The sequence below is a fragment of the Callorhinchus milii genome, unplaced genomic scaffold (genome assembly GCF_018977255.1).
Source record: "Callorhinchus milii isolate IMCB2004 unplaced genomic scaffold, IMCB_Cmil_1.0 Scaffold19, whole genome shotgun sequence".
Classification (NCBI taxonomy): Eukaryota; Metazoa; Chordata; class Chondrichthyes; order Chimaeriformes; family Callorhinchidae; genus Callorhinchus; species Callorhinchus milii.
In genome coordinates, this window is record NW_024704760.1 from 633,032 (window position 1) to 656,093 (window position 23,062).

The window sequence follows — 23,062 nt, forward strand, 5'->3', positions numbered from 1 at the left end:
ACCTTTTAAAAGTCGTTGATGGGCTTTTAAGCAATTGTTTACACTGTCCTTTTACAGCGTTCCAAGCTCCGTGTGTATACGGGTGAGGGAGAGAAAGCACGGACAAATGCCTTGGGATATCTCCGAGGTCACTGACTGACTGACTGGAACCACTTCAAGATGACCCTCATATCCCACATCGCCAACACATCCCAACCCTTTCTCTCCCCCACCCTCCCCACCGCACCCCCCACCGCACCCCCCACGACCCCCCCTCCCCCGCCCCCAATCCCCAGGATGTTGTGAGGCTCTGGATGAGAAACAAAAAGTGGAAAATCAATGTTGCGGTTGTGTTAGAAAATTAAAATAAGCTCTCCTCATTAGAAGTTTATATCTATATCTATATCACATATATATCTTATTTTAACTAGACCCAGTCTGTGGACCCAGTGTCTGGCCTGACCAGTTTCATATTACTAAGACAACACGGCACAGAATGCGGGGAGAGCAGCCAAGAAAAGCAAATACATTCCATTGTTAACCCAAGCAGACAGAAGCCAGTCTGCTGAACTTTAATTCTTCGGGCATTCCTTACTGTCTGAGTCACTGGCGCTAATCACTCAAAATATTGCCTTTTAATTTTTGTACAAACAGGACCCTAATCACGGGGAGGTGAGCTGGCTCTCTCTCTCTCTCCCTCTCCCGTTCCCTCGTTCTCCCACTCTCCTGCTCTCTCGCTCTCCCGCTCGCTCGCTCGCTCTCTCGCCCCAGCGTACGCTCCGCACCAGGCCAAACAAAGAGAAGTCGACGGCTCAACAAGTCTAAACGGTGGCTTCAGGTTGCGCCCAGTCTGCCGAGAGCACGAATTTGGGTCAATAATAATAATGATAATAATATCCTTGCATTTGATATAGCGCCTCATCACGTGAGACATCTCAAAGCGCTTCACAGGATACACTGTAAGTGGGTTCCCCCCCACCCCACACTCTGCTGAAGTGTCCATCTCACTTGTGCCCAAACCCCAATAGCCCCCGATTTGGATTTCTTTATTAAGAAAAATGGACAAATAGGGCCTTTGGTAGCACCCGCCCGCGCTCTTGGCATTTCCTCTTGTGTTTAAAGGAGCTGTTGTCGCTCGGAGATAAAACACACCCTCCCTCGCTCCCTCCTCCCTCCCTCCCTCTGGCCTCAGCTTTTTGTTAAACAGTCTCCAACAGGGCTGAGTGTGTATGGAGGTGGGCGGGCGGGCGGGCGGGCAGAGGGGAGGGGAGGGGATTTATTGGGGGTCAGGTGCAGTGGCAGACTTAACACTGAGTGTCTTGGAACTGCCTGTGTCCAGCACACACCATGCAGAGTGAGGCCAGCACTGTGTTTGGCTGGAGACCAGAAACTGGGGGAACTTGGCAGAAGCCAACCCTCTCTCACTTTCTTTCTCTCTCTCTCTCTCTCTCTCTCTCGCTGTGTCTGGTGTTCAGATGATTTATTTTTTGTTGTTGTTTTGGTTAGAACGCTATTTTGCCGGATGATCTTGTTGTAATATGACTTTCACACTTGTGAGTCTTGGCAGCATGCTTTCTTTCCTAAATAAAATAATGCTCAAGTTTGTTCCTCGCTCGCTCGCTTGCTCACCCACTGCCTCCCTCTCTCCCTCCTTCGCTCCCTCCATCCTTCTCTCACTCATTCCCTCACTCCCTCCCTAGTCACTCACTCACTCACTCACTCACTCACTCATTCACTCTCTCCCGCCGCTAACGTGCCCGCTGAGCAGTTGGCAGCCATGTGCCCTCTCGGAGCTCAGCAAGTCAGATGATTAAGCCCTGGTGCCTAATGATCACTTTGGCATTTTGGCAACATTGGTTTCCGCTCGACTGGTCTTGTTGTCAAGCAAACGCGGGAGGTTTTACAACATAATTTTGGAATGAATTAATGGCCCATCACTGCCTACAACAACAACAAGGTCCCAGCGCACTTGACAGTGGCGGAGCACGATGCTGAGCCGGGGGGTGGGGGGGGGGAGGAGAGGGGGGAAGTGACCGTAAACACAGTCAAAGGGGAAGGTCTTCATGTGTGAGCTGAAGTTGGGTAAGGAAGGGGCAAGGTGGAGGGATAGAGTAAAAGAGGGTTCCAAAGCTTCAGGGTGTAACGGCTGCCGATGGTGGAATGGAAGGCACGAGGGACACACAGGAGGATAGAGCCAGTCGAACGGAGGCAGCGGGTGGTGGAGTGGGGAGTAAGCAGATCGGAGAGGTTAGGGAGGGAATTGCCAGGAATTGCAGGAGGGATTTGAACATGAGTGCGAAGATCTTGAAACCTCAGTAACTCAGTGTGTTTTAATTGCGCCTTAAACACCACAAGTAGAGGTGAGGGGAGGAGGAGGGGAGGGGTGGGCGCTTGTGTGGGATATAAACACCAGCGCGGACATCAGTGGCCTGTTTCTGTGCCATGTGTAACTCTATTACGTTTTTTCCCCATCGCTGTGTGACACATACATGACCTATCCCTCTATAAGTGGGCTTTGAAAGGAAAATGTGTGGTTCTGGAAGAGTTAAAGACTTGGCCGAGGGTGTGTGTGTGGGGTGTGGGGGGGGGGGGGGGAACTGACAATAAACAATCTTTATTTGAGAGAGGGTGTTGTGAGGCCCTGGGATACAGACTGTAAAAAGAAGCCGTTTCTGACTGACTTCACTCTGCAGTAACGGCTTTGGAGCTAACTTTTGGACGGGAGACGAAAATAAACAAATATGTAAAGTTTCTTTTTTTATCTACTGTAGAAATATATAGATATTAGATATGTACACACATATATACATATATATAAGGGATAAGATTGGCTGCGTGTTTTTCGGGGGGGGAGAAAAAAAAAACGACGTTGATTTTTGAATCGAATTTAAGAAAAGAGTTGGGAGTGTGGGAGACGGAGTGAATGTCTCCCTCCCCCCCTCTCCCCCACCCCCCCCACCACTCTCTCTCCAATTCCCACCCTCTCTCCCGCCCCCACTTCCATCTCTCCCCCCCCCCACCACCCCCCGTCTCCCTCTCTCTCCCCCTCCGCCCTCCCCACTCCCCCACCGACAAGGGAACAAAGGCAGCACAAGGTCAAACAGGGCAGACAGGGCGAAGGGTTAGGGTTCAGCTGAAGGCTGTGCAGTTTGAGGCACACTTTTCCGTTCAAGTTGAGCTTCCAAAAAAAAACCTTCTCCTGAGAAGGGCAACATTTCACTTTGCAGCGAGATCTCCCGTTTTAGTTTAAGAGCCGGAGCACATTTAGGGAGGTTTATATTGAGACGCCCAAACCTTGGGCCTCATAAGAGGGGTGCAGGGCTGTATTGGGTGTTAATCTGTAACCATTTAAGGCAACAGTTTGGTCTTTCTCTCCTAACGTTGAATATCTGTAACAAACACGAGGATTTAATTTGTTTGTTTAGCGAATTCTGCTCCAAGTCCCACCGCCCGGCCCGGCCCGGCCCCACTATCGACATTGGGGTCTTCAGCCTTTCCGCCCTCACCTTTTGGAACCCCATCCCCCTAGTCCCTTTGCCTCGCTCCCTCTCTCCCTCCCTCCCTCCCTCACCTCCTTCAAGGCACATCACAAAACCTTCCTCTGCGACCGCACCTTCGGACAACTTCCTACCCCCCACCTCCCTGCCCTCAGCCCCCTCCTGACCCCAACCCCCAGTTCGGGGCCAAATCCCTGGCTGTCCAGCGCCTTGGGACGTCTTCTTGACGTGAAAGTCACCGCGTAAATGTCATGTGTTCTTGTTGTTGCACTTCCAGGCTGGTGAGTGGTGAAGGTGGGAGCCCTCAGTGTGACTCACACTCAATCCCTCTCCTGGACTGAGGGGAATCATCTCCTGTTTCACACATCAGCACATCAGCACAGCTCAAAGCTCACCTCCCAGGTAACCGCTGGCAAGTGTAGTGACTGTGTATGTATAAGCAAAGGGTGGGCGGGTGTTCAGATCTCAGCTGCCCTGCATTCTATCAAAGCTCCGTTTAACAAATAACCGCAAGAGGGGTTTTTTCCCCCCCAAATCCTATAAAATAATGAGACGGGGAAATTCAGGAGAATAAAATTAGCTTCCTGTGAAGGTTGAAATCTTTAATGGATCTAATTCATAGGAGCCTGAGTTACCAGGGCAACGTGTCCTGTGTGCTGGCATGTTAACACACGTGTACTGGGTTTTGCCCAGATGCCAACAGTGCGGTGTTTCTGTGCAGGAAACGACATATTTATTAATAAAAACTGGAAGCTACAACGGAGTCCTGTAGCTCAGTGGTTAGGGCCTTCGCCTCGCAAGCCAGAGGACCCGGGTTCCATTCTCAGTTGGGACAGGGCCAAACCTTGGGCAAGTTTCCTTACTCCACACACACGCCTCTATTTACCGGCAGTAAGTAGGAACCTGGTCGTTAGTCGATTGACGGAGTGCTTTTCCGGGGGTAGTAATCCCTTCAAAAAAATGTTTTCAATATAATTTGGTCGCTTCAATCCACGACTGTTTGAGGGGACGCTGCTGTGCGCAATTGGCTACTGCGTTTCGCTCACAAAATATACGGTCACCCCACTTTACAGTATATCCTGTGAAGCGCTTTGAGACGTCTCGAGGACGATAAGGTGCTATATCAAATGCAAGTATTGTTGTTATATTATTATTATTGTTATTATTATTAGCAGCAGAACGCCAAGCTGAGGGCTGGGTGGGGAACATATGGATTTCACCTCTCGCTCAGTGAGTTCAGCTCCAGCCCTGACTGATGGGTTAACAGCCTCTGAGTTGTGTTGGGTATAAAGGGGCCTTTTGTGAAACAGCCTCGCAGACAAAATTACCTTTAAATTGTCAATAATTGGTGTTAAATTAGCAATCGCATTCAGAGAGGCCATGAGGCGGGGTGGGGGGGAGATGTGTCACCTGAACTCGACAAATACCTTAAAAAGAGTCGACTACAAGGTTAGCAACAACACTGACAACTTGCGTTTGTACAGTGCCCCTCACGCAGGATGGTGTCCCAGAGCGCTCGACAGTGACAGAGCCCGATGCTGAGCTGGGGGAGAGGTGACCGTAGAGGTGGGGGGGGGGTGGAGATCTGGTGAGTCAATTCACTTGACAGTATCTCCTGTGAAGCGCTTTGAGACATCTCGAAGACCAGATAAGGCGCCGTATCAAATGCAAGGATTGTTAGTACAAGTCGCAGTAATATTAGTATTAAATGCAAGTTGTTGTTGTTGCACTCGCCGGGCACGTGGGGCCCCTTCATTCATTGTCTGAATGGAAGGCAGAGAGTGTAGTGCAGTCTGCAGAGGAGATGGTCTGGTTAGCTTCACCTGAGTGAGTGAAGCCTGGCTCCCAGCACAGGAATCCATCCACCCAGCTCCCTGGTGAGGAGAGGCAGCGAGTCTTTACGTCCTCCCTCCCGCCCGCCCTCAGGTGCCTCACATTCACGGCTTTTGTCATCAGAACAATGGCTTTTTTTTCCTTCTGTTTGTTTCATGTCGCCTGGGTTTACATCGCCATCAGCGCCGTGTAACAGTACTCCATTACAGGGTTACAGTGTCACAGTGTGAGCTTGTCACAGGCTTTAATAATAATAATAATACAGCGCCTCATCGCGTCTTCGAGACGTCTCAAAGCGCTTCACAGGATACAGGTAAGCGTAGTGATTGTGCGTTTTGTGGGCGAAATGCGGCAGCCAATTGTGTGCAGTGTAGCCCCACCTAAGATCGTGGGGAATGCGGGGGCCTCTGGAGTCTTGACAAAAAAGTTATCAGCAAACAATGTGCGCGGCACAAGGTCAGACACAAGGACCTGCTGCTGTGGGGGGGGGGGGGTTAGTTTGAGAGATTTCCAGGAGCCTTTGTTTGTCAGGAGAGGAAGTGTGTTGGGTTCAGTCCAAGGTGGAGTGTGCTGGGGAAGGAAAGGCTCTGATGCACCCAATGGCCATTTCCTGTCTCCATTGACTGGGGTCAGACCACCCGTCACATGAGCTGATCTCAGCCGGGCCAGCACTAGGGGGCGCTACAGAAAGTGTCTGTCTGGCCATTCCTCAGGTGACTCCCACAACAACAACTTGCACTTGTTTAGTGCCCTCCCAGGCCGGGCAGCGTCTCAGAGCACTTTCTTGGCCGGAATGTGGGCAATGTCTGGAAGGTCATATCTCTGGGGTTAATTGGTTTAAAGGCTAATCTCCCCGTGGGCTGTGTTGTTTGTGGATGAAGGGCTCCTCACAGAGCATTTTAATCCAATCACACAGCTGGGGTGGGTTTGACATCCCATTGGTGTGTGAGAGGATGGGTCACAGGGTCTCTGGCTGTGGGCGGAGGGGGGGGCAATGGATACTGACAACAACCCCAGGAGACGGAACATTAGTGACCTGTTACCCTGCAGCATCCTGTCAGCTCACCCTCTCCCCAACTACCCTGGACTGTAACATGAGGATTCCTGACATTCCATTACAATTCCCGGTCAGTCTGTGTTCAGTCCCCACCCACCAACAACAACAACAACTGACATTTACACAGCGTCTGCCTTTCATGTCCGGAGGACGTCCCAAAGCATTGAATAGTCATGGATTTGGACCTGAGCTGGGAGTTGGGATCAGGAGGAATGGAGGGCAGGAAGGGTGGGGGTGTTAGGAGGGTGGGGGGGGGTGACCCAGGCGGCTTGTTCATTATTACTTAAGAAGATCAACACAGTTTGTGCCAGCGATATGCAGAAAGGAATCACAGAGGGAGCGAGGGAGGGAGGGAGCGAGGGAGGGAACGAGGGAACGAGGGAGGGAGGGAACGAGGGAGGGAGGGTGGGAGGGAGAGAGGGAGTAAACTTCAAACAGTGAGTTCCAGGCCTCTCGGCCTCATTGATAAACGCGGATTGGTAACATTACAGAGACGATGGCATCATTTGATTCCAGGATCACAGCAATTAAGGACCCAGAGGCCCTCATTACTGTCCATGCTTCACTCGGGTAATGAGCAGCTCTGGGCAAACACTGACCATTAGCGCCTGAACTCAATTAGATTATTACTTTAATTAAAATCACTGGTTCCGCACTTTGTTAAAAATTTTATTTGCCAGAATATCTTTAACTGCAGACTCTGCTGAGACTGGCGACTTGTCTCTGTGGTGATGGATTCACTGAGGTGGTGGGAGACTTGGGTCTGATTTAGTTTTGGGGGTTTGGGGATCATTTCCATCAGCCGATGGCCTGGGTCCATCTCGCTGCTCCGTGTTTGCCTACAGATATACAGTCACTACACTACAATGATGTCTTCTAGTGTGTATTGGTTGAGCCCTCGTCTCGCAAGCGAGGGGACCTGGGTTCGATTACCAAGCAGAGCGAAACCTTAGGCAAGTTTCCTTACTCCACACACCTCTGTTTACCAACAGTAAATAGGAACCCGGTTGTTATTCAATTAGCGGATCGCTTTTTCGGGGGTAATAATCCCTTCAAAAAATAATACTACTAATAATTTGGTCCCTCAATCCACAACTGTTTTTGGGACGCTGCTGCGCACAATTGACTGCTGCATTTTGCCCCCAAAGCACACAGTTAATCCACTTTATAGTTTATTCTGTGAAGCACTTTGAGAATCCTCAAAGACGTGATGCGGGTTATATCAAATGCGAGGATTATTATATTATACTTTATCCCGGGAGGTGCTTTAAGACGTCCTCCTGCCGGGAAAGGCACTGTATTCCCGGTATTTTCCCACAGTTCGCTTCGCATCCAAGCTATTTATCTTTAAAATAAATCCACAGGAATAGGGAAATAAATGCAGATATTCGCAAAAATCTTTGATTTTTTTTAATAGAGATTCTAAAAAGCTTTTTGGTGTAATTTCATCCCCAAAACATGTGAACAGTGGTCCGTGACCGCCCTCCTGTGGAGGTGTGTGGTAACTGCAGGCGGGACACTGGCTACAGACCTTGATGATGAGACTGTCTTTGTAGTGTAAATGATATAGTGATCATAATAATTAATAATCATAGTAACCAGAGGACAAGGCATTGTAGATGTTACATAATTTGAATAATAATAAGCCTTGCATTTGGTATAGAGCCTTTCACGTCAGGAGGACGTCTCAAAGTGCTTCACTGAATGTACCGTGAAGTGCAGTGACTGTCTATTTTGTGGGCGAAACACTGCAGCCGGTCGCGCATGGCAGTGTCCCACAAACAGTCGTGGATTGATTGGCCACATTTTTTTTGAAGGATTATTACCCCCGGAAAGCGATCGGTCAATCGACAATGGGGATGAGCAGTAAATGCCGGAGCAGCCCACATCCAGGAGAGTTAAAACACAAAGCTGAGGGAACTGGGTGAAGAAACTAATTCAATAAAAAGGGGAAGCTGAGGCCGAGACGTTTATTTATTAATGTGGAGATTTTCTAAATACGGTATATGTTGTGGGTGTGAGGCTCTGTGGTTGCCAGCAGGTGGGTAAAACCTCTAACAGTCGCCTGACACTTCCTGGGCAGGAGTTTCGGTGAGTGTTCCCTTGTGAGCGTTCCCCAGTGAGCGTGAGTGTGCGTGTGTGAGAGGAGAAACTGTCTGTCTTCTGTCTGTCTCTCCAGCCACAAGTTTTTCTAAAAGAAATTCATCTGCACATTTATGATGTTGCATCGCCGGCTGGTGGCCTCCCCACCTCATTGCATCAGGTACCAATTCATCTGAAGGTAAGAGACACCTTCACACTCACTCCTGCCGAGTGTGGATTTGTAGGTGAAAGCCATAGAGTGAGGTGAGCGAGCAATTAATGTGGAGGATTGTCAGCCAGGACACTGGGAGTTTCTCCCTTCTCTCCTCTGGTTGGAAATAGGCATGTCTATGGTCAGCCCGAACAGGTCACAGGTGGGATCTCGGTTGTTAGAAACCAGACAGTGATGAACATACAGTAAACTTCTGATAACTCGACACTCCAAGGGAAAAGGGCTCAGTGACCAGTTATCAGGAGCGGGGAGTTAGGCACCTGTATAAATACATAAATAAATGCGGCTGAGATATTAATAATAATAATCCTTGCATTTGATGTAGTGCCTTAGCACGTCTTCGAGACATCACAACGTGCTTCACAGGATATACTCTAAAGTTTAGTGACTGTATTTTGTGGGTGAAATGTGGCAGCCAATTGCGCACAGCAATGTCCCCACAAACAGTCGTGGATTGAAGTGACCAAATTATCCAAATTATTTAAATTATTTTTTCTTTTTTTGAAGGGTTTATTACCCTCGGAAGCGATCCGCCAATCAACTAACAAGCGGATTCCTATTCCTACTTACTGCTGGTAAACCGAGGGGTGTGTGCGGAGTAAGGAAACTTGTCCAACGTTTCGCCCTGAGCCGGGAATCAAAACCGGGTCCTTTCGCTTGCGAGGCGAGGGCTCTAAACACGTAGTTGCAACTATGGCTGTGGTTCGAGCTCTCGCCTTTTAATAAGGGATCCAAGTCGCTCACACGGTGACTTTAACTCTTATTCTCACATCAAACAAGCCAGATATCGGACATTTATTTTTCAAGTGGTTTTAATTGAATCCTGAAATAAAATCAGCCCCGTTGTCTCTGTGATCACTGGAAGTCGATGGTTTTGTAGTTGACTGAACATTGGAATCTGCCGTTCGGGATCTTGGAGCAAATCAGATCCGGGAAACAAGGGCAGGTGTGGTGCTGTCGTTTGCCGGAGAAAGGGACCTGAGAGAGAAAGAGACGGCAGTGAGTGAGACAGAGAGAGAGAGAGACACACAGTGAGAGGGAGAGAGACAGCGGTTAGAAGGATAGAAGGAGACGGCGGTGAGAGGGAGAGAGACAGTAGTTATCCAGAACTTTTCAGTTTTCTGTTGCCCGAAACACAAAAACGTCTCAAAGCTTCAAACTAATTACAGACAAAATGTCGTCACTTTTGGTTTGTAGTTTGTGTGGCCACCAATTTGCGCGCAACAAAGTCCCACAAATAGGCAGATAATTAAGAAAAGCTGTTGTGGGAAACGGCCACTATTGCGCTCCCTGTGGGTGTGAGACTGAGACGCTGACAGACAGACCTTGTGGCTGTAGGGATGACACTCGTCCCCCTCCCGGCCCTGGGGAGTGCACATGCGCAGGCGGCGGAGCCAGAGGCTCACGGCACAGCAGGACCCCGCCCCACACTGGGGGTCTCGCTCGCAAGCCTGAGGGGAAGAATCACATGGTTAGATCCCAATCCGTCCATTTCCCCCATCCCCATCCCACTGTTACCCCATTTCACAGACGCCTTCCAGTACCTCACCCAATGACGGTCATTAACGAGTGAGTCATGTTGACCGAGGTTTACCCCCTGACTGCCCCACACACACCTCCCGTCTTGTTCTCCCCCTTTCTCCCATTGCTCGCTCTCCCCCTTCCTCCCTCGTGCCCCATCACTCGCCGCTCCCGCCTCCCACACCCCCCCCACCCCCACCAGTCGCTCACCCCTGTGATGACGGCACTTTGGCTGAGACTCAGGAAGAGTAGAAGGAAAGTTAAAAGCTGGAGAATTCTCATAGTGACCGCTGTCTGGAGGCTCAGGCGGGAGGGAAGGTGCAGGGAGTCTGGAGCTCGGTCACTGTGTGAGAGAGAGAGAGTCTGTCTTCAGTGTACACCTTCCCTCTTCACTCTGCCTGTCCGAGTGTGTGTGTGTGAGCTGGGAGCCTCTCTCTGTGGATATACTCTCCGCACTCCCTGATAATAAACTGGGTGACGCTGTGTTTGATAAGCACATCACTGAAGGCAGGACATGAATGTATAATGTCAGTCTCGGAGAATGAATGTGTGAAGTGAGCTCAGTCGGGCAGTGAGGGGAGCAGTAACTTTGGGACGTTTCTCAGTGTAGTGAGAGCTCGAGGCTGTTGCTCTCTCAGGTTAGTGGCCCTGATTATAACACGTTGCTTCAATAAAAGGACTGAGTTTGAAACATTCGATGGAAAATCAAGGTGGGTTTTTGCTTTTAATCATAATAATAATCCTCGCATTTGATACAGCGCCTCATCACGTCTTTGAGACGTCTCAAAGCCCTTCACCAAATTTACTGTAAAGGGTAGTGACTGTATATTTTGTGGGTGAAACGAGGCAGCCACTTGCACACAGCAGCGTCCCCACAAACAGTCGTGGAATGAGTGACCAAATTATTATGATGTCTTTTTAAAGATTATTATTTCCAGAAAAGTAGAAAACCAATCGACTTAACAACCAGGTTCCTACTGACTGCTGGTAACCAGAGGCGCGTGTGTGTGTGTGTGTGTGTGTGTGTGTGTGGAGTAAGGAATCTTGTCCAACATTTCGCACTGCCCGGGAATCGAACCCAGGTCCTGTCGCTTGCGAGGCGAGGGCTCTAACCCCTGAGCTACAGGACTCCACTTTTTGAAGCTTTTCGAGACGTTTCGATATGATTAGATTTTAATCATGTTTCCCCTCTAACATTTATATTGCTCTCCTCACGCAGGATAGCGTCCCAGAGCGCTTGACAGGGAGGGAGTACGCTTCTGTGAAGCCCTCTGACTTGATAAAGCGCTTTATCAAATACAAGGATTATTATTGTTGTTATCCTGGTTCCTCCCCTTTGCACGGGGTCTGGGATCTGGACGGACACCTTGTGTTACGATGCCATGAGTTATCCTAATGGTCTGAGCTGGTGATATCTGCTGTACACACAGACAGACAGACAGACAGACACACTCACGCACACACAGACAGATAGACACAGACAGACAGACACACACACGCACATGCACACGTGCTGCTGACACACCCACCCACACACAGACAGACAGACAGACACACAGACAGACGAACGCACACGCTGCTGACACACACACACGCAGACCGACACACTCACCCACACACACACACGTTCCGCTGACACACCAGACTGAGTAGAGCAGCGAGAAGCCATTGTGGCCTTTCACTCCTGCTCTACGTCTCGGTGGATTTACTGCAAATTGAAGACATAAAGCACCGGCTTTGCTGTGAACCTGGTTTAAATCCTGATGAAACACATTGGGAATTGGTTACAAATGGAGCCCGGAAGCCTTCAGGGTTTCAGTAATAAAGCAATTTTAAACTGAGCCGTGGATAAATTGTGTTTACTAGGTGAGGGCCTGGGGGCCGTCGGGGGGCTGGGGGTCTGGGTGAGGGGGGGCGGTGCTGGGGGGCTGCTCCAGTGAATGTCCCGGCTCCGAATGCAAGACATTGAGCACCCGAGGCCCACAGTTCCACCTGGTCTTACCCTTAGGATCATTCATTGCTGTGAAATTTAAGATTGTGCAGAAATTTCTCTTCAATACAATTGTTAAATAAATAAATCCCGTTTCTGTCTGGAAACTGAGCTGTGGGAAACCAGCTGCCAGACTGGGATGTAATTGGGGGATTTTCTGGGGTGAGATGTGGAGTCAGGAGGTGGGGCGGGGGGGGATCAGTTTGGTGCTGTGGGTGGGGTTGGGAGTGTGTTTGTGTGGGGGGACGGGTGCTCTGTGTACGTGTGTGTCTGTGTGTGTGGGAGGAAAGGGTTGGCTATGTGTGTATGTGCGGGGGTGGTGTTTGGGGGTGGGGTGGGGGCAGGAGGGTGCTGTGTGTTTGCGTGTGACTTGCTGTCTCTTAGTGAGATAGTGTTTTATTGTCTCAATAAACACCTGAGTCCTGGCGGGTGATTACTGAACCCTTCACATTGCACATTTAACTGTGCTTTAAATCAAAGCTCCTGAAGCCATAGGGAGAAACACCACCAAATTCCTGTGTCTCTGTTTCTGTGTCTGTCTCTGTCTGTCGCTCTCTCTACAGGGAGGCAGAATTCGCCTCGTGGTCCCACCCTGGGGGTGATTGTTTAGAATTTATATTGGGGCAAAGCCACGGAAAATAATAATCATTTTAATAATAATCCTTGCATCTGATATAGCGTCTTATCATGTGTTCGAGACGTCTCAAAGCGCTTCATAGAGTATACTGTAAAGTGAATTGACTGTGTATTTTGTGGGCGAAACTCGGCAGCCAATTGCGCACAGCAGTCATGAATTGAGTGGCCAAATTATTATTATTTCTAATTTATCTTTTTGAAGGAATTATTACCCCCCCCCGGGAAAAGCAAACAATCAAACGACTAACAACCGGGTTCCTACTTATTGGTAGAAATGGTCTCAAGGCTGAGACTGGGTGAATTGCGAGCCCCTCGGGGCCTCCTTTCTTGTCTCTCCTCGTCGCTCTGGTGAAGAGAAGGAGATGGGTCAACGGAAGAAAGTGCATCTATTCAGCGAGGGTGTGAGGGGGTGTGATTGACAGACGCCCGTCGATCAAGCAGACTCCACACAGATAAGCGATCAGCCTGTTACCCACGTAAGGCAGCGACCGATCAATACATTTGAAAGAACAGGTGCAGAGAGGGCATTGACCTAAACTCTCAGTCGCGGGGATATCCTACAAGGCACTAAGCTGTTCATTTCAGATAATAACTCTGTCTCCAAAACTCCGCGCCTGTGTGTGTGTGTGTGTGTGTTTGTGTCTGGGGTTCAAAAAAAAAGTATTGACATTCCAGAATTTTTTCTCTCTCTATATATATATATATATATCTCTGTGTGTCGCAGGTTTTCACGGTTTGAACAAAGAGCTTTTGGAACAGAGAGATAAGTGAGGCATCACACACTCGCTTTTCTTTGTTACTGCGAAGCAAGTCTGATCGCAAAGCAAGACACAGTACAATAGGCGAGAGAGAGCGCGAGAGAGAGCGCGAGAGAGAGAGAGAGCGAGAGAGAGAGCGAGCGAGAGAGAGAGAGCGAGAGAGAGCGCGAGAGAGAGAGCGCGAGAGAGAGAGCGAAATAACAACCTCCACTTAAAAGTCCTCGCGTTATGAACTCAGCAACTTGGGAGTTACCGGCAAAAGGTGTGGTTTGAATGTGGCCGAATGGGGCGAGGAAAGAAAATATAACATGTAAAAAATAATAATAATAATATTCCTCGCATATGATGTAGCGCGAACGGCACACGCGGCAGCGTCCCGCACACAGTCATGGACTGAGCGGCCAAATTATTATCATTTTTAAAGGAATCGTCATAAATATAAACACATGAGGGCGAGTTGTTGTTTTAATGTGTCGTGTGAGGAACTCGTCCCTTACGGCACCGATGGGGTGTCTGTGTCTGTGTCTGACGATGGCTGTGGTCCTGGTTATATAGAGAGTTACACACAGAGGTACCGTTACAGGTTTGACCCTCACCCTCTCGGTCGCTGTGTGTTGTGGCAGCACCTGGTGTGCGCAGAGCGTTATTTCGCTGCTCCCATTTCCGGCCACTCACACATTGGAAACAATTGCTCCGCCTAATCCCGGTTACACGGACATTATTACACTTGACATTTCCAGGCCGGAGGCAGCCGTGCGGCTGTTTAGGTCCTTAAGTACACGTCTCTGTGATGTGATAATTACAGACACGATGGGGGGAGCGAAAGAGAGAGAGAGAGAGAGAGGAGGGGAATGGGGTTAGAGTGAGGAGCTCCGGTGAGGGGGGGGCGCGAGCCCCAGCACTGACACGATGGGGAGAATTACGCGGATCCCGAGCGGATCCCCTCCAAGATCCTCCCTCCGGTGCTTCAACCCCTCCATTCCTTGGCCAATCCCCCCCCCCAACCCCCCCAACCCCCCCCACAACTCTCTCCCCACAGCAGTACCCGCCGTCTCCTCTCTCCTGGGTCCGGGTCCCCCGAGTCCTCCCCTCCGCCCTCGGCCGCTGTGCCTTCAGCCACTGTGCCCCGAAACTGGGGCGGTCCCCCCCCCCTTCACCCCCACACCCCCACCGTCAGGTGGCGCCTGAAGACCTCCCTCTTTGACTGCGTCTGTGGTCCCCCCCCTCCCCTCCCCCGCGAGAGGCTGTGAGTGTGAGTTGTTGTGGTTATGGGGCGGGGCCGGGGGCGGGGTTTCGGGCTGACGTAACGCCTGCGTCAGAGAGAGGGGCGGGGCCTCCAGTCAGCTGCTCAGTGACTTCCTGTCATGTGACAGAGAGAGAGGAGACACAGAGACAGAGGGACACAGACACACACAGTGACACAGACACACACACAGAGAGACAGAGGGACACAGACACACACAGAGAGACACAGACACACACAGTGACACAGACACACACACAGAGAGACAGAGGGACACAGACACACACAGTGACATAGACAGAGAGAGACACAGAGAGACACAGTGACACAGACAGAGAGAGACACAGAGAGACACAGTGACACAGACAGAGAGAGACACAGTGACACACAGTGATACAGACAGAAAGAGACACAGTGACACAGACAGAGAGAGACACAGAGACACACAGTGACACAGACAGAGAGAGACACAGTGACACACAGTGACACAGACAGAGAGAGACACAGTGACACACAGTGACACAGACAGAGAGAGACACAGTGACACACAGTGACACACAAGGGAGAGAGAGACTCAGACCCTCAGCCAGAGAGCTGACAGTGAGAGTGGTCAGTGTTAGTGTCCGTGTGAGGCCTCTGGGACACAGAGTATCACAGTGTGTGACATTGTATCGCAGTGTGTGACATTGTATCGCAGTGTGTGACATTGTATCGCAGTGTGTGACATTGTATCGCAGTGTGTGACATTGTATCGCAGTGTGTGACATTGTATCGCAGTGTGTGACGTTCTATCGCAGTGTGTAAGATTGTATCTCCGGCCGATACTTTGTATCCTGAGGGTTTGGCCTGAGGGGAATCAAACTCCGTGTGGGAGCCGGGAGCCGGGAGATGGAGTCGGTCCTGGAGCAACACTTGGATGAGACGTGAGTAATAATACTAATACTGTCCTTGGGTTTGATATAGTGCCTTATCGGGGCTTCGAGACGTCTCAAAGTGACTTGACTGTATATTTTGTGGGTGAAACACGGCAGCCAATTGCGCACAGCAGCGTCCTCACAAACAGTCGTGGATTGACAAATATTTTTGTGGAGGGATTATTACCCCCAGAAAAGCGATCCATCAATTGACTAACAACTTGGTTCCTACTTACTGCTGGTAAACAGCGGCGTGTGTGTGTCTGTGTGTGTGTCTGTGTGCGTGTATGTGTGCGTGTATGTGTGTGTGGGATAAGGAAACTTGCCCAATGTTTCGCTCCGCCCGGGAATCAAACCAGGGTCCTCTCGCTTGTGAGGCTCTCTAACCCCTGAGCTACAGAGAAGGGAGGGTAGGGGTGAAGGGCTCATGGACCGGGTTAATTCTCCAGCGTTAAAAACACACACACACAGGATCTTAACCTTTCTCTCTTTACTCCTGACCAGGATGAAGAACCCGGCCATTATCGGGGTGCTCTGTGCGGACGCACAGGGGCTGAACCTGGGCTGTAAGTACAGAGCAACACGTCATATGGCTGTGTGTGTTTGGGGGGGAACATCTATGTGTGTGTCTGTCTGTGTGAGTATGTATTTATGTGTGTGTCGGGGCACGGAAACCTGGCTATGAAATTGCTGATACTTCTCACCTTGTGACTTTTGTGTTATAAGTTGAAGGTGACAGAAGATATGGACAATTTCTCAGTTGGGGAGAGGGCGTGTTTTGAAGAATGGGGGAAACGGGGCTGTGAATTAAGAGTGAACGATCTTAGGTTTTACACATGACGATGTTCAGGCTGAGAGGGTGAGCAGTTGGGTGGGTGGGGAGCCAGGAGTGTGTGTTGCTGCCTGTGTTCTCTCAGGGTCTCTCTCTCGCAGTGACTGTGTGATCTCTCCTCCCCAGGTCGGGGATCGCTGGTCGACGAACACGCTGGGGTGGTCTCGGTTCTTGCCCAACAAGCGACGAAGCTGACTATAGACCCCACGGACACCCCGGTCATCTGCCTGGAGTCTGACAATGGGTAAGGAATCCAGGAACGCAGGGATTATTGTTTGAAGTCCTGTAGCTCAGTGATTAGAGCGCTCGCCTCGCAAACGAGAGGACCTGGGTTTGATTCCTAGGACAGGTCGAAACCTTAGGCAAGTTTCCTTACTCCACAGGCCTGTTTACCAAGGAATAAGTAGGAACCCGGTTGTTAATGGATTGGCGGATCGCTTTTCCGGGGCATTAATCTCTTCAAAAAAAAAATTTGTCCACTTCAATCCGTGACTGTTTGTGGGGACACTGCTGTGCGCAATTGGTCGCCGCGTTTCGCTTACAAAACACCCCGTTCACTTTTTACAGCGTATCCCGTGAAGCGCTTTGAGACGCCTCAACGACGTGATCAGGCGCTGTATCAACTGCACGGATTATTATTATTATTGTTATTATTATTGTTATTATTATTATTGTTATGTCTCGACTCTTCACAGAAACATCATAATCCACAAGCACAGCAGCATTACCGTGGCTGTCCACAAGGTGGCGTCCTGAGCCTCAGCTCATGGGGTGTCGCAGTTGAACGACACGTCAATCAGTTTTGTCGTTAAAATCTTTCCGCAGCCGCTGCTTGAAGTCACTAATCTTATCTGGGCCTCTGCTGGCCTTGTGTTCTCTTGGATTCTAGTTTGGGGGGTGGGGGGAGGTTGGGGGGAGGGGGGCGGGGGGAGGTTTTGGAGTGGGTGGTAATTACAGAGGTTGATGCCTGGACCAGCGTTGTTTCTGGTGTAATTGATGCGATATTAGCAAACAAACAACTCAATTAGCAAACAAAAAGTTGGTCTGGCCCTCGACCCCCCGCCCGGGTTTGGGATTGTCGCGGCTTTTAGTTGTGTTTATCTCCCGAGCTGGAAATATTGCAATAAAATGTTGAGAGTTGAATTTCGGCCTGGAGTCTCTCCATCACAACCACACCAACAGCACAGAGTCTCTCCATCACAACCACACCAACAGCACAGAGTCTCTCCATCACAACCACACCAACAGCTCAGAGTCTCTCCATCACAACCACACCAACAGCACAGAGTCTCTCCATCACGACCAGACCAACGGCACAGAGTCTCTCCATCACAACCAGACCAACGGCAGGGCGTCTCTCCATCATGACCAGACCAACGGCAGGGCGTCTCTCCATCATGACCAGACCAACGGCAGGGCGTCTCTTCATCATGACCAGACCAAGGCAGGTCCCAGAGCTCACAGTCCAGGCTGACACACCAGTGCAGGACATGGCCAGAGATGCCATCCTTCAGCACAGAATTTAAATTAATTGGATGTCAAGTTGGATGTTAAAGATCCTCTGCCACCAGTGCCCCAGATTATCAACAACAACAATTTGCATTTATATAGCACCCTCCATACGGGGCAGCGGCTCGTAATCGGAGTAATCAGTTGTTTATGTGTCAGGATCAGGACAGTGGACAGCAATTTCCTGCGCAACAGCTTGAGATGTCTTGTCATGATGTGTGTGGTTTGTTGCCCACCATTGGCTGGTGTTGTGGTCAGAGTTGGTGCATCACATATTCACGTTGTCTGTATCTAGAGAAACCTTAGGCAAGTTTCCTTACTCCACACGCCTCTGTTTACCAGCAGTAAGTAGGAACCCGCTTGTTAGTCGATTGGCAGATCACTTTTCCAGGGGTAATAATCCCTCCCAAAATAAATAAATAATAATTTGCTGACGTCAAACCACGACTGTTTGTGGGACGCTGCTGTGCGCAGTTGGCTGCCGCGTTTTGGCCACAAAACACAGGGAATTCACTGACACGAACCACAGCCGAGGCAGAGTCTGTAGATTTAAGCGAAGAGATGGATAGATCGTTAAAGAGGTAAGATAGGAAAGGGTGAGCGGGAGAGTGAAGTCAGATCCACACCAACGTAGGACAGAATGGTCGGTTTCTGTGGCTGTAACATTCACGGATTCCGTGGAGTGTGTGCAGTTTATATGTTGGCCACGAGGGGGCAGACTGACACTGGATCGTTCTGCTTCCCAATTGGAGTCTGACCAGACTCCAGAGTTTCCAGAGCAAAGAGAGTGACCGATGCTAACTGCTGGTCAGTGCAGGTTAGGAGCGAGCAGTCAACAGGCAGCTGCTGCGGGAGAGAGGCCTGAGCCTGACACACATGTTGTCCCCACACATAGTGATCAGGAGACTTTCCCTTTCCCTCCCCCGGGGGACAGTCAGGGTCAGTTATTTACTGTCTGAACTCAGTAACCCTTCCCCCCCCCCCCCCCCACCACCCAGGCACGCGAACCATTCAAGGGGGGGAATTAAACACTTGCGTTTAAAGAGATTTCAAGATTGAGGTGAATAGATGTTTGTTAGGTCGGGGTATTGCGGGATATGGGATATGGTGGGTAATTGATTTGAGGTACAGATCAGCCATGATCTTATAGAATGGTGGAATGTGGGGGGTGGGGGAGGGAAGACCATCAGTGGCTTGATACCAAAAGCCGAAGGTCGTTGCACATGCAGAAAGGTAGGATGGAATCCAGCTTGTTGACACAGTCGCTAAGTGTACATCTCGCTCCGAGCCTCAGTCAGCCCAGGTCTCAAAAGGTCAGCACTGATCTCGTCTGTAACTTGGATAACGCTTATCTGGTGCTGACTTATTAGTTAGGCTTCTGCACAGTTACTGATAACCCACAGTGGCTCAGTCATTGCTCACTCACTGACCAGCTTCAATCAGCTGATAATCACAATCCCCTGATGTACGTTTAAAGGGGAATTAGGGAAGCCTAATTATGTCTCAAAGTACTTTGTTGCAATTATTATCAAGTGTAGTGACTGTTTGTTTGTAGGCAAACAATTTTCAGGTGGGAGGGCTGTCTCAAGACCTTCCTCTTCGCTCGTGCCTTCGGTCATCTTCCTACCTTGACTCCCCCATTGCCCTCCACCTCTCTCTCTGAACTCGGGGGCAAACCCTTGACTGTCCAGTGCCTTGAGACATCGTCCTGATGTGAAAGACGCTGTGTAAATGCAAGTTGCTGCTGTAACAATTGTAGTGTCAAGTAACTGGCCAGACATTCACCCCAACTTCCCAGAACTCCCCTCCAGCCTTGTCTACATCCCGGGAATGGTTGGAGTCCTAACGCGATTTCTGATCATTAAGAAATAACCCATTTTAGAGCCTGATATATATATATATATTTAATATATATATACATATAAAAGTCAATGGTTTTCGAAAATATCTTATTGGAATACGTACTTTGAGCAGAATTTAACAATCCCCTGGATTTAACATCTCCTTTAAAGCGTTTAGAATGTTAGAATTTGAAATATTCAAACAACCAAATCTCAAATGCGAAAAGCTGATACACACAGAAAGAGGGAACGGTTAAAAAGTTACTGGAGCCAAGTCTGTCCATTCAGTCTTTAGCCGTAGAAGGTCTGCATTGGACAGAAACCCTGGGCTCAGCAGCTCAGCTCTGAATGGATTGGAGACTGAGAGGTAAAGATTATCTACTGGAGAGATTCCTTTACGGAGCGCAGAGCCAGCCCAGCTCAGGAACCAAGGGGGGATTTAAACACTTGAGCTTAAAGAGATTTGGAGACGGACCAGTGAGAGAGACAACAGTGGTTGCCCGAGGTCCTTGAGGCAGCCACTTTTCAGGAGGGCTATGGTGTGTGAATCTCCGCTGAGAACACAAACTCCTCTGGTGTGGACAATCATGTGGTAAGTCCAGGAGATTTTCCCTCGTGCAATGTTTTCTTAAGCGGAGTTTTCCTGCCACGAACTGGTTTTGAGGCAAAGTCCCTTAGTACCTAGTTCTGTGGCGTAGTGGTTAGTGCGCTCGCCTTGCAAGCGGGTTTGATTCCCGGTCGGGGAGAAACCTTAGGCAAGTTTCCTTATTCCACACTCATGTCTCTGCTTACAGCAATAGGTGGGAACTCAGTTGTTCGTTGATTGGTGGATCATAATAATCCCTCCAAAAAAATAATTTGGTCACTCAATCCACGACCGTGTGTGGAATTGGCCACATGTACCCACAAAATGCGCAATCACCACACTTTACAATATATTCTGTGAAGCGATTTGAAACGTCCCAACGATGTGGTAAGGCGCTGTATCAAATGCAAAGATTATTTACTATTATAAATTCTTCAGGATTAGGTGAATGGGTCATCTTTCACTAAGGGGTGTGGGGTTAGACGAGACACAGCGAGAGAAACACCAGCGCAGACCGATTGATAATCAGCGTGTGGCACAAGACATACCTGTCAGGAGGGGAGAGGAGAAGATCAGAGGGAGGCGTCATTTTGGAAAGTTTTTAAACCCGGTTTCGATTTGGGGAAGCCATTTTGTCCACAGTTCTTAAAAGCAGGCGGATACCAAATAAAACGTGTGTTTCAGAACCTTCCACGCTTCTGAGAAAAACAGTCCCAGGCTAAGATGGATGAAATTCCTGTAAGGACTTGTTCTGCCCGTCCGCTCATAGGAATTGTGTTGAGAATTCCTAGTAAAATTGGAGACAGAACATTATGTACGAGGAAGCCTTCAGGCCTCCCATGTACAAAAAGCAAGTGATTGGAGTGGGCAGCGATCATTGCGTGCCACATTCCTAGGCTGTGATGAACAGAATTACATCCAGCGCAGTGCTAGAATCACAGCTGATTTATTAAGCTTAGGTCAGTGGGTTCATCTAATGATGGGGTATAGAGTGGCTGAGCTGAGCCTCTGTCTAACACGAGTTGGTGTTATTTCTTGGCTAATAGCCCGGCCTTTATTGACTTGATTAATAACAAACTTCCTCTCATTTAGACGCAGCTTTCTGTTTTGGTTATGGTGTTGCGGGCTTGAAGACTTCACGCAGAATGAGTTTACAAAATCAGTCACTGAGCTGACAGCCCAGGCTGACACTGGGGGGTGGGGGCTGGGGGGAGATTGCTGAATTGTCACCAGTGCTGTCTTTAGGATGTAAATTTTAAAATAAGTTGTGGAGTCCGTAGTGGTTAGAGCACTCACCTCACAAGCGAGAGGACCTGGGTTCAGATTCCCACACACACACCTCTGTTAACCATCAGTAAGTAGGAACCTGGTTGTTTGTCGATTGACGGATCGCTTTTCCGGTGTAATAATCCCTTCAAAAAAAATTTGGTCACTCAGTCCACGACTGTGCGAGGAACACTAATTGGTTGCCATGTTTCACCCACAAAATATACAGTCATTTCACTTTACAGTATATTCTGTGAAGCCCTTTGAGACGTCTCGAAGATGTGGATAATGGGCTATGTCAAATGCAAGGATTATTATCATTCAAGTAAGCAGAAGAGGTAAACACAAACTGTTTTTTAAATAGATTTGCAGGTAAAATAGTGTAATCACAGAGGGAATTTTCTGCCCAGGGCCTTTGACATTAATTTCTGAATTCAGATTGTGCGGTATAATTGCCCACTTTATTTTTAGGATGGGTATTCCTGGCACCTGCTCCTATGTTTGTACACAAATTGCTTTAGCATGTGTGAAAGCACAGGAACCTTGGAAGAGGAGCAGCCAATTGGCAATCAATTCTGTTCCTCTAAGCGTTCCATACCACAATCCTAATCCCACTTTCCCGCTTTCCTGCTACACTCTGATATTCTTACTTCCCGGATACCTTCCCACCTCTCTCTTGAATCTCTCGATCGATTTGGAAAAGATAAGGCAAAGGCTTAACGCAGAGTGTGGCAGAGTGAGGTGGGAACAGAGTGAGGACTTACAGATCAGGAATTAGGTATGTTGGGGGTGGGGGGGGGGAGTTAAACCAATTAACCCTAAATTGAATTGTATAAAACATGCTGTATTTCTGTCGCTTGACAGTGGCGGAGAACATCGCTGAGTCAGGGGGAGGGGGAGGTGACCTTAGGCACGGTCAAAGAGGAAGGTCTTCAGGGGAGATCCGAAGACAGGCAACGAGGGGACGAGGCGGAGGGATAGCGAAAGAGGAATAATGTGATCATTAGCAAATTACACGTGACAATTTCCACCCATGTTATGGAGTCCTGTAGCTCAGTGGTTAGAGCACTCGCTTTGCAAGCGAGAGACCTGGGTTCAGTTCCAGGCAGAGGGCAAAACCTTGAGCAAGTTTCCTTACTCCACACAGCGCCTAATAATAATCCCTCCAAAACAAAGCAATAATAAATTGGTCCCTTCAATCCACGACTGTTTGTGGGACAGACGCTGCTGTGTGCAGTTGGCTGCCGCGTTTCGCCCACAGATATACAGTCAATTCACTTTACAGT

At 49.3% G+C, this 23,062-nt stretch overlaps 2 protein-coding genes across 2 annotated transcripts; one reads left to right on the top strand and one right to left on the bottom strand.

The window, feature by feature from the left end:
- Nucleotides 1-9,531: 9,531 nt before the first annotated feature.
- prok1 (prokineticin 1) lies at nucleotides 9,532-10,483 on the bottom strand. The gene is made up of 3 exons (XM_007899427.2): nucleotides 10,412-10,483; nucleotides 10,006-10,131; nucleotides 9,532-9,658 (listed from the first exon to the last, which is right to left on the bottom strand). The coding sequence occupies exons 1-3, from the start codon at nucleotides 10,481-10,483 to the stop codon at nucleotides 9,536-9,538; spliced, it is 321 nt and encodes a 106-aa protein (XP_007897618.1). The 3' UTR covers nucleotides 9,532-9,535.
- A 4,883-nt stretch (nucleotides 10,484-15,366) lies between these two features.
- Nucleotides 15,367-17,717, top strand: lamtor5 (late endosomal/lysosomal adaptor, MAPK and MTOR activator 5). The gene is made up of 4 exons (XM_007899428.2): nucleotides 15,367-15,751; nucleotides 16,247-16,308; nucleotides 16,701-16,818; nucleotides 17,270-17,717. Exons 1-4 carry the CDS (start codon nucleotides 15,717-15,719, stop codon nucleotides 17,328-17,330), a joined length of 276 nt encoding a protein of 91 aa, XP_007897619.1. The 5' UTR covers nucleotides 15,367-15,716; the 3' UTR covers nucleotides 17,331-17,717.
- The last annotated feature ends 5,345 nt before the right edge of the window (nucleotides 17,718-23,062 follow it).